The following is a 12032-nucleotide window of genomic DNA, read 5'->3' on the forward strand; positions in this document are numbered from 1 at the left end:
AAAAAAATTATTTATATGTAATTTTTTTTTTTTTTTTTTTAAGCTGTATTTCATTTTAGAGTCAAGCCTTGGCCTCATGAAAACAATTTTTTAAATTATATTGGTGCCATCTGGTGGATACACTGAGCATTTTTATCACGCAATAGCACATTTTTACCACTAGATGGATTTACAGCTTTCTGTAGAAAGGCTTGCGAATTCTAGTGATTTTTGCACATATTTGCCAATTTTTTTTCAGGTTGTTGATTTTAAAATATAATAACAGTTTCTCAAAGACTATTTTTTGTCTTTTTTGTTTGTTTGTTTGGTTGGTTTAATATTTATGCAATAATTATGACCCATTTTTCCCCATTGAATATAATATAAATTTTTTATATATATGTAATTTTTTTATTTTTTTTATTAAAGCTGTATTTCATTTTAGAGTCAAGCCTAGGCCTCATGAAAAAATTTTTTTTAATTAGATTGGTGCCATCTGGTGGATACACTGAGCATTTTTATCACGCAATAGCACATTTTTACCACTAGATAGATTTACAGATTTCTGTAGAAAGGCTTGCAAATTCTAGTGATTTTTGCACATATTTGCCAATTTTTTTTCAGGTTATTGATTTTAAAATATAATAACAGATTCTCAAAGACTATTTTTGTCTTTTTTTGTTAGTTTGGTTGGTTTAAATGGTAATTTGAAGTGCCAGTTTTACTTTATAATACAGTCAAATTAGCTTTCATCTTGTGTGTGTGTGTGTGTGTGTGTGTGTGTCTGTTTTGCACTCTTGATGTTTTAGAGATTCGTCCCTTCACTGTTGAGTCCTTTTTTTCTGGATCCTGGCTGATTTGTAGATTGTATGCACAAAAAAACTCTTGTGTTTTCATATTTTTGACAATTTCCCATTCATTTCCTATGGGGGTCATTTTTGACCAAAGAGCAGAAGTGTGATGACCACTTAGCATGCTTGGATCATGACTTCAATATTTTTTGTGTGTTCACATACCTAATACCATAAAAGTCACCTAGTTTCGTAACATTCCGAAGAAGCTGTGATTTTTAAAAATTCAAAATAGATTTATGTAATCTGAATTTATTAGTGTGTATGTGTATAAAAGTGTGTTTGTGTGTGTGTGTGTGGATGTGTCTGTTTTGCACTCTTGATGTTTTATAGATTCACCCCTTCACTGTTGTGTGCTTTTTTTCTGGATCGTGGCTGATTTGTAGATTGTACGCGCAAAAAAACTCTGTATTTTCACATTTTTGCCAATTTCCCATTCATTTCCAATGGGGGACCATTTGGACCCGAAGGTCTTGAGTGTGACTATTTTTTTTACAACCACTTAGACAATTCAAATCCTGTCGCCAATTTTTTTGGGTGTTCATATACCAAGTACCAACAAAGTTAACAAATTTCGGACCATTCCGATGAAGCTATGATTTTTGAAAAATGTTTATTCAAAAGCTTCGGGACCATTTGGTCCGAAGAACCCCAGAGGGTTAATATGGGTTTGGTTCATACAGGGATAAAAATGTAACCCATGTGTAAAATGAAATGCTCTGCTCTGTCTTTAATGCTGTGGGCCTAATTTTCTGCCAGAGGTCCTGGACATCTTGTTCAGATACATGGCATCATGGATTCTATCAAATACCAACAGATAAAAAATCAACACCTGACAGCCTGTGCTAGAAATATTATAACGAGCCATGCTTGGATTTTCCAAAAGGACAGTGAACCAAAAACAAAAAAATCAAAGATTGAAATCAGAAATGGGTCACTGAGCACAAAACCAAGATCTGCAATGGCCATCCCAGTCTCTGGCCTGAACCCTATAGAAAATGAGTGGGCTGAACTGAAGAGAAGAAGCACCAACATGGATCTGGGAATCTGAAGGATCTGGAGAGATTCTGTGTGGAGGAATGGTCTCTGATCTCTTGTCAGTTGTTCTCCAAACTCATCAGGCATTATAGGAGAAAACTCAGAACTGGTTGCAAAAAGTATTTAATAAAAGGGGGCAAATAATTGTTCCCAGTGTGTTTTGGAGAACAACATTTATTTCATAATGTGATTTCCCTCTCACTTTCAATTACTTTACTTCAATAAAAGGTTAGATTTGTGCATTTAAAAAAAATAAAATATCAAAAGGATTAACAATGCAGATTTATTTTTTACAGCCATCTTTGATCATATTTACCAAGGAGGCAAATAATTCTGAACAGCGCTGTATTCAAATATATTGAATATATTATTCCTCCCTGTGTTCCTGTTTTTGTATGCCTTTTTATATTCAATAAATCAGTTATTCCTGCAACTGATTCCTCCTCTTTTCCCACCCTGACAAAGAGTGGTGGTTATGTGTGACTACAGTGATGTACCCCGCCGCGTATTGGAAGAAGTCCTCGTTCTTAAAAGTCTCTGTGAAGTATCAAATCTAACTTCCAATTTGATCCTTTTTCATTGTTTTAAGTACATTGTCACCTTTAAACACTGAGCAATTGAAATTTTATTTTATTAGACAAAAAGAGACATTTTATTTAAATGTTAAATGCTGGCTATTGAAACTCTTGGGTATTTGACTGTTTTGACCTTTAAATTTGTTAATTTGTAAGGGAACCAGTTGACAAAGTAATTTATATGTATTTAGTAGATAACTTGAAAAAGTATGTTTTTATAATATTTCAACTCAAATTTTTTTATTCAGTTTACTTGAAATAAATAGTTGGGTCAAATATTTAATTATGCCAACAAAACTGAAATACTTAATTTGAAATACTTAATATTCTAAGTACATACAACTTAAATCAAAGCAAAAAGATAACTCGAGAAAAAAAAAAATTATAGTGTATGTTTCACTTTTAAAAATTTTCTTTGACCTCACAATGTTCACTCAAAATGTCTCTCTGTTAGTGGGGTAAATCAAAGTGGGTCTTGTTCATCATATTTACTTTTATATAATAGCAACAGAATTTAAATGTATTAGCAAGTGATTCGTGAGCCGCCTTTGGTGGCTATTCACTATTCACCGATTTATGAATGAACCGCTCGTTTTAAAATCTTCTTGACATTTGCTACAAACATCACAATGCTCCTGATAACTTTCTTTAACTCTACAATATGTAAATCAACTTCAACAGCTAATAACTCTTCAACAGCTAATAACTCTTCGACAGCGATGCCATAAAAATATACAGAGCTACTGCAAAAATGGAAGTTCAAAGTCAAAATTCTAGAGATGGCTGCACACTTGGCAAATAACGTCTATAGGCGTGTAGTGACATCGCTAACTACTGGCCAGGCATGAATAATACAGCGTTTTAGTCATTTTCGCAGATCTGTGTGAACAGGGATCGTTTTGACAATGTTGTCGAATGCAAAGGAAAACTTTTTCTGTTTTTAGTACATTCGTGCAAATCCTTGTCGTGTAAATCCGTTCAGTTCAATAACTGCAAAATTCTTCAAATCACGAAATCAAAGTCGAAGTCAAAACAGCTGTAAAGCAGAAAACAGTGGTGGCATCATCCAGCTCAATTCAGTTTAAAGGTACAATGTGTAGTTTTTTAAGTAATATTAGCTAAAATCAATGTCTTTGTTCATAAATATGTCCTCATTGGTGTAAAATTACCTCTGCCTTATCCGCGAAGAATTTCTTATCTTTATGTACATGGGAAGGGTAGGTTTATGGAGGGTTCCATGTCATTCTAACCAAGCATTAGCCTACCGCACCGCGTTTCCAAGCGTCACATGGCTAAAACGGACAAGGAGATCAGTGAGAGGCGCTTGTCACTGCCCTGGCAAATTTGAAAGACTGGACTGCACAGGAGAAGGAATCCTCGTCGCCAAAAAACGAAACAAAAATTTTATGTAAAAGGAAACGTGACCGGCGATTTAAAAAAAAAAAGAGGGTTAATGTCGGGATAGCTTTTTTCCAGATGGAAAGAGCTGAAGGAGAAACACTTTGAAAGGGACGCTGAAGTTACCTGCTTTCTTCTCGACAGGTAAAGTCAATGTTACGGTCCAAATTACAAGCTTTTTTTTATTGCTTGGTTGTGTACTTTATTATATAGGCAGCATAACAGTAGACAAGTTGCAGTTTGTTTGAAATAATGAACCTCATCACCCGAAAGAAAACTCGATGAAGTGCTATTGGAAGACATGTTGTCATAGCTTCTTGGTACATAACGGCTACCGTAGTTCCAACACGCATTTAAAAAAAGAGGCGCTAGAGAGCACTATTCGTTTGAATGCAAAATACAATTTCACCGCTAGATGGGAGAAATTTCTACACAACGTACCTTTAAGTTTTGTTATAATCCAATGATGTCAGTGCAGTCAAATCAATAAATGCAACAAATGAGCCATGAAAATGTGAGCGGAAGTAGCGAAGAAAAAAACACCAAAATTTCTTATTTTTCTGTTGTGTGCAGAACTGCTCGCAAAGCTGTCTGTGCATGTCAAGAACAAAGTCTTGTGTAACTATGTGTGTGAGTTCTTGAGAACGGGATTGTGGCAACAATTGGCCAGGAGAATGGTTTTGCAATCAGCCCGACTAAAGCTGAAAACTTAAAACAATAAACTTTAAATTTGAAAAATGAAGAGATAATAAAGATCCTATCTTTAATTATTGAACAATCAAAAATATGTTATTTGTTTTTTCCAGCAGGTCCAGGGTATCCTGTTCCCTTTGGCCAGGCTGCATATGGTGGTAACCTTACGGTGCTATCCGAGGGTGATATAAGCGAGTAACCATGGCTCACAGCTCGATTGCCACTGGTTTTACACTGACTTGTAAGCTGTGCCCTAATAATCTTCTCCCTGACGTCGGTCATGACATCTGCCCGTTGTGTTTGGGTGTTCAACATCTGCGAGAGGCTCTCAAGGACACGTGCATGCACTGCAGCCTTTTGCCTATGTCGGAACGACGGCTCCGGTTCTATTCAACATATTTTCTTGTTCCGAAGAAGGACATTGGGTTCCGCCCAATTCTCGATTTGAGGCTTCTGAATTTGTTCCTAAAGGTCCTTCCTTTTCGAATGCTGCGCACGGGCGATGTTCTCCAGGTCTGTGACAGCAGACAATTGGTTTGTAAGTGTCGACCTGAAAGATGCATGCTTTCAAGTTCCAATTGCTGTACATCACAGAAAGTTTCTACATTTCAGTTTCCTGAATCAAGCCTACCAGTTCAAAGTGTTACCGTTCGGCCTTTCCCTTGCTCCTCGCGTCTTCACAAGGTGTGTGAGCGGAGCTCTGTCTCCTCTTTGGATGAGAGGTGTGCGTATTCTTCCTTATTTGGGCGACTGGCTTCTCTGTGCCCCCACAGAGCGGTAGGCTGTGCAAGACTCCAGACTGCTGAAGCTGGGGTTTTCTGTGAACGAGAAAAAGAGCTGTCTGATTCCAACACAGACCCCTACGTTCATAGGAATGACCCTAAATTCCTGCCTAATGTCTGCCTCCCTGTCCCAGGAATGTGTGATGAACATTCTGTAACTTTTGGCTCGGTTTCGCCAAGTTTCTTTGTAGTACGAGGTGGTCCTACGACTGATAGGGATGTTAACAGCGGCTACAGTGGTGATCCCCCTGGGTTTACTCCACCTCAGACCACTCCAGTTATGGAACAACAGGTTGCGGCTGGATCCCGCCAGACATCGCCATCGACTGGTTATAATTTCTCACCGTTGCATATGTGTGCTGAGGCGGTGGAGACAGGTAAAGTTTCTGAAGGCAGGAGTGCCCCTGGGTGCTGTCTAATCTCGTCGGGAGTTGGTCACGACAGATGCTTCCCTCACAGGATGGGGGGCAACGTGGAATCGAAGGGGTATTTGCGGACGCTGGACGCCGACCCAGGCCACAGAAGATATCAACCTGCTAGAACTAAGGCCAGTGTTTTTGGCTCTAAAGTACTTCATGCCGGTCCTGGCAGGCCGCCATGTTCTCGTATTGGTCCGACAATACCTCAACAGTGTTCCATTTGAACCACCAGGGCGGCACGAGATCCCGCAGGTCTCTACAGCTGACTCACGAGATCCTGACATGGTGTCAGCCACGACTCGCTTCACTGAGGGCAGCTCATATTCAAGGGTTCAAGTAAAACATCCAGGAGAATGGAGGCTTCATGCAGATGCAGTGCAGGAGATCTGGCTACGATTCGGAAGAGCAGAGGTGGATCTTTTTGCTTCAGAGATGAACACTCACTGTCGCTTATGGTTCGCAAGGACAAAAGTGTCCAGCCCCCTTTTTCACGAATGTCCCAACTGCCTACTATATGCATTTCCACCTATCCCTCTGTTATGGGAGACGTTTCACAGGATCTCCCTGTGCAAGCACAGAGTGTTACTCGTGGCACCATGATGGCCAGCCACCTGAGACCGCACCTGAGACCGTGTCCCTCTGTAGGCAAGGGCATGGTTAGCTGGTACTCTCTTACATCACAGAGTACCACAACTTCCAATAGGAAAATTCAACTGCAGGAGCCACCGTTCAACCTGAAGAGGGCAGCACTCAGACATTTTTACACCATATATTATAGAATTAAAACACTTTATACCCAAATGTCAAAAAAATTACTTGAATCAATGAACAGCATTAATAAAACCCCATTACAGATCATTAACTAAAAAAAAGTTGTTTTAGGGTTTAGTTACCCTTTAAAGGAAAGGTTGTGCGGAAAGAAACCCCTTATATGGAGATTGGGCGTGTTTTATGCAAATAAAAGAAAAACTCGTGCACGCGGCCGCTATTTAGAATACTCCAAATTCTCGAACATTAGTTCGTCACGTGCTCTGAATTAGGGGGAGATTTTTTCGTGAGAAGTTCTGTGAGACTTTGAGACCCATTGTTTTGACACATATCATGTTATGGCCTTTTGTGTAATGGTCAATAGCATACATCTTAAACTAAACTAATTTATGCTAAATTTATGCTAAAAAGTTATTATAACATCTCCACGTATGGGAAAATATATTTACACCCTCTTTGAACATTCCTCTGTATCAAATCAGACACTGGATCGACATAAGGCGCTCCAAATTAAAGATAAATTTCAATTCTTTGTGGTTTTCATATTTACACATTCAGATAAGTTTCACAAGTTTTTTATTCTGCTTTCGCTTTTGTTTCACCGTTGCGGTTGATGAATTCTTGTAAGTTCCTTATGCCCACCTACTTAATCATGAGCATCTGTTGGATTTGGTAATGCTGCAGACTTCATCAGAAGAAGAGCTATGGCCTCCACCGTCACAGTCTTTCTGCTCCTGTCTGCGAGTTTATTCACAGTCGGTAAGTTATAGCCTGTTTTAGCCTACGGGCTGTTACAAATATCTAAAGAAACACTTTAAACTTGTTTTTGGGTGGTTTACAGACAATAAATAAATAAATTCTGATACTTTAGAATTTATCGGTTGTTTGTTTTGTATAAAATGTGTCACATTTACCCTGTTCTTTAAGGTTTTGGAGATGACTGTAGAAGCTACACCACCAGCAGTAACGAGTACAAGTCGAGTATAACATGCCAGTATGGGGAGCACTGCTGTGGGACCTGCAATAACAGATACTGCTGCTCCAGTGCTAATTTGAAGTTAACCGATCAAAACGTGTGCAATGTGTAAGACATTTTAATTCGATTCTGTGTTAATTCACAAAAAGTAATTTTCCACTAAAGGAGAAAAAAAAAACCCATAATTTAAATTTTTTGGGTCAGCTATTGCTTTAATTTCTCCCTCATGATCTGTTACTGTTATCTATGATAAATCAGTGAACTGTTAAGTCCATATTTATTTCTACTGAAATATTTGGTGTGTATTTAATTGCTAAGGTTAATCTCAAACCTGCAACCTAATCAAATGTACTTTTTTTTATGTTTTTGCGATGTATTACTTTTGTAATCCGGTTTTGACTCTCCGTGTGTCGCCCCACCCATCGTTTCCTAGAGGTTGTGGTCGTTTTTACTAAACTGCAGTTTGCCAGATGGACACGTTACAATTTTAACTGCCACTTTGTGTAGTGTAAGGTGGGAAAATGGTTTTCTTGATATTTAAAGAACAAAGAATGAAAAGTTTTTGGCTGCGAAAGCTGTAGCGTTTACATTTATAAAGTCAAATGAAAGAAAAATTAAGCAAGAGAGAAGGAACATGATGCAACATGCAAAAGTTTTTGTTGAGGGGATTTACAGGGTGTCGAAGGCAAGAAAAGGCGCGACCAAAGAAAAACTGTTTGTTATTTAAACAAATGTTTTAGTTAAAGACATTTTTTTATGTATTTGTGCCAGTCTAGTGGCTAAGTTTGCAAATTTATATTGTACATTTTTAATAGGCCTAATCGCACAATGCAACTATTCAGGGCTTTGATTCTCAAAAGTATCATGAGCGAAGTTGATCTTAGAGCCCATTGGTGGCAATTGTTCTACGATCTACTCGGGCCTACGATTCTTTTGGGAAATGCAGCCCTGTGTTATTCCTTTATTATACGGAAAAGAGCAGCTTTCATATTTTGACAATAACTCCTTTTGTGTTCCACCACATCATAAGAGTCATCTTAATTATTAAAGCTGCAAATTTTTTATTTTGGAAGTTGCAATCAAAATCTTAGGGTACTCAAAATCTGCCCCTACAATCTTAATAAAAAACTTTTTGCAACCATGCCATAGAAGAACCATTTCCGGTTCCCCCAAGAATCTTTCAGTGAACGGCTCTAAAAAATAACTTTATTAAAATATTCTTCACACTGATAAAAATTATCTAAAGAACCGTTTGTGCAATGAAAAGTTTCCATGAATGTAAGGGATCGTCATGAAACAATTAGATGCCAATAAAGAACCTTTATTTTTAAGAGTGTAGAAGTGAATTTTAATGTCCAGTCTCCAAACTAACTGCAGATACCGGTACATAGGAAAATAAATAATATTTCTATAAACAAAATGATCATTGATCAAAAATAAAATTATAAAATAAATACGATTTTATAGATTTATAATGCTTGTTGCTTCATGTTTTGTCATAGTCTGTCCAACAAGCAAAGCGGCGATAGCCCCGCCATTGTTTCGGGAATAATGGTGATTGTGATCATTATCGTTGTGCTCGTCATCTGCCGCCGCTGCTCCTGCTGCTGTTTGTATAACATGTGCAGAAAACCCACAAGTAAGTGTTTTAGTGTCAATAGAATGTTACAATGTTAAATTATTTAGGCTGGTAGTAAAATTATAAGAATTATATATTAATTTCGGTCTTGTTTTTCCCACAGCTGTGGTAGGAGGAACGCATGTAACTACAGTCGTGAATACACAATTAATTCAGCAGCAGCAGCAGCAGCCAGTCATGCAGCCAGCTCAGTATCCAGCATACCAGCCTGTCCCGACTCAACCGGGCTACGGCGCTCAGCCTATGCAGACAGGACCATATCAGGGACAGCCATACGCACCAGGACCCCCACCCTCATACAACATGGCCGGTGAGAAGACCTAGCACTAGAGCAGGGGAGAAAAACTTATTTTAGTTTAGTTCCAACTCTGCTCCAACACACACATACCTGTAGTTTTCAAATATGCCTGAAAGGTTGAAGCTAAAGGTGCGTTCACGCCATGTTGTAATTACCGTAATGATTCTGAACTGTAAAAAGCTTGCACGTACATGTAGAACTTGTAATTTCAACGTGTAAACTGATCATTTTCTCAGAGCTATGACTTGTAGCATGTGGCCGCTGTACCACCTGACCACTGCAGATTTAAGGTGTGTTGGACTTGAAGTGGCGCTGTGCAGACCGATCGGTGTATGACATCAAAATACAGTGAGATTCGAAAGCATAGAGCTTTATTTATGGTCATTACGACATGGCGTACACCCCTGAAATAGAGATTGCATTCACTGGTTGGGTAGTTGAATACTTCAAACAGTAGCCGTAGATGTCGGAAGCTATCGAGAATTTCAGCGTACAATAACCATAATGATGCGCTTGTTTTTATTCACTAAAAGCAAACCAGCAAGCCATGAACGCAAATGTTTAAAGAGAGTTACTGTGTCTGAAATATCACTTCCATAGTAGGCAGAAAACAGTATGTGACAAAAGAAGTATGTCCGAATTCACAGTACTTTTGAGTAGGCAAAAAGTACCCGGATTACCTTCTACTTCCAGTGAGATTCTGAAGTGTGAATGGACACTTTACTATCCCATGAGGCCACGGGAGAGGATTTGTGAATAGCAGGGTAGATCACATAAAGAAGTGAGTGAAAGTGACATGTGAAGTATGAGACCTAAACTCAGAATATGTCCTCTCCATTTAACCCATCAAAGTAAGTGCACTCATATTTGGAGTAGTGAGTAGTACACACACACACACACACACACACACACACACACACACACACACACACACACACAGTCTTCTGGACTGAGCACTTGTGGCGGCCATTGTAAGTTTAATTTAATACCGCTAGGCTAACTGTAAAAATGAACAGTTGTGGTGGTCTAGTGTTGAACACTTGTGAAGTTCACAAGACCGTTAGTGCAAATGAAGTGTGCCATCTTCTTACAATACAAGACAGACATAATTGTTGGGCTGTCAGTTAATAAACACTTGTTGGCACTTGTTTTTTATCTTCTTTTTTTTTTTTACCACAGGTACTCAAATAACTGTTTTTTTTACTAGGAGAAATCAGTAGTCGTGCGACCCCTACCTAGTACTGGACAGATTGAGATCATGTACTGATATTTTCCTTGAAAATAATTAGTGTCTTTTTACATTTCCAGCAAACCCTGGATATCCCAGCAGTCAGGCTCCATATGACGGAAGTCAGGCCACGTACACCATGATGCCCCCTGCCCAGCCCGGTAGTGCTTATCCACCCCCTGCCCACCCCGGTAGTGCTTACCCTGCCCAGCCCGGTAGTGCCTATCCGCCCCCTGCCCAGTCCGGTATCGATTATCCGCCCCCAGAGACCTCCGATCAGCCGGCCTATAACCCCGCCTACATGCAGCCACCGAAGACCGGATACTAAACCACAAGCGTCTGTCACACCAGTCACTGTTGGATTGTGGAGGTTTGATGCACTTTCACTCGGCAGTAAGAATGCCCCGGATACGATGCAGATTATGTAAGACTAGTGGATGTGTTATAGTCAGATTTATTTATTTTTTATTTTCAATTAGTCCTTTCAGTTTAGGTTTCACTCTACGACATACTGTAAAAGTAAAGATTTTTTATTAGGCTGTACATAAAACAAAGATTATTGGAGTAAATTTTAAAAGAAAATACCATTTCATTTATATAATTTGATATACTAAAAAACGAAAATCTAAAATAAAACGTCGTCATTTTTAAAGCTATATGTGTAACTTTTTAAGTTGATTCTTAACACTTCATAAGTATACAGTGCTATGCATAAGTTTAGACACCCATGCTAAAGTTGACTAAAAAGAGGAATAAAAAATCATATTTTGGAAATTGAACTTAATGCCTTAATTTAAAAAAATAGGAAAAATCCAACCTTTAAGGACACCAATTTTCTTTGTGAATGAATAATGTATCGTAAATAAATAAATGTTCTTCCTTAAAATACAGGGTGCATAAGTTTGGACACCCCTATGTTAAATTCCCATAGAGGCAGGCAGATTTTTATTTTTAAAAGCCAGTAACTTCATGGATCCAGGATACTATGCATCCTGATAAAGTTCCCTTGGCCTCTGGAATTAGAATAGCCCCACATCATCACACACCCTTCACCATACCTAGAGATTGGCATGGGCTACTTTCCATAAGATCATCTCTCAATGCAAATCAAACCAGCTATTAGGCTAAACTGAAATAAAACCATGCCAATCTCTAGGTATGGTGAAGGGTATGTGATAATGTGGGGCTATTTTAATTCCAAAGGCCAAGGGAACTTTATCAGGATGCAGAGTATCCTGGATCCATATAGTAACTGGCCTTTAAAAATAAAAATCTGCCTGCCTCTATGGGAATTTAACATAGGGGTGTCCAAACTTATGCACCCTGTATTTTAAGGAAGAACATTTATTTATTTACGATACATTATTCATTCACAAAGAAAATTGGTG

At 38.5% G+C, this 12032-nt stretch overlaps 1 protein-coding gene across 2 annotated transcripts; it reads left to right on the forward strand.

Annotated features, from left to right (window-relative positions):
• Positions 1-7146: 7146 nt before the first annotated feature.
• LOC306988382 (uncharacterized protein) lies at positions 7147-11331 on the forward strand. 2 transcript variants are annotated; one of them, XM_079593322.1, is made up of 6 exons: positions 7147-7262; positions 7431-7587; positions 8982-9118; positions 9222-9428; positions 10725-10812; positions 10897-11331. In XM_079593322.1, exons 1-6 carry the CDS (start codon positions 7208-7210, stop codon positions 10970-10972), a joined length of 720 nt encoding a protein of 239 aa, XP_079449448.1. In that variant the 5' UTR covers positions 7147-7207; the 3' UTR covers positions 10973-11331. The 2 variants fall into 2 exon arrangements, with proteins under 2 accessions (XP_079449448.1, XP_079449447.1); XM_079593321.1 differs by having other exon boundaries at positions 10725-11331.
• Positions 11332-12032: the final 701 nt, after the last annotated feature.

This window comes from Phoxinus phoxinus (assembly GCF_949152265.1).
Source record: "Phoxinus phoxinus genome assembly, chromosome: 20".
NCBI lineage: Eukaryota > Metazoa > Chordata > Actinopteri > Cypriniformes > Leuciscidae > Phoxinus > Phoxinus phoxinus.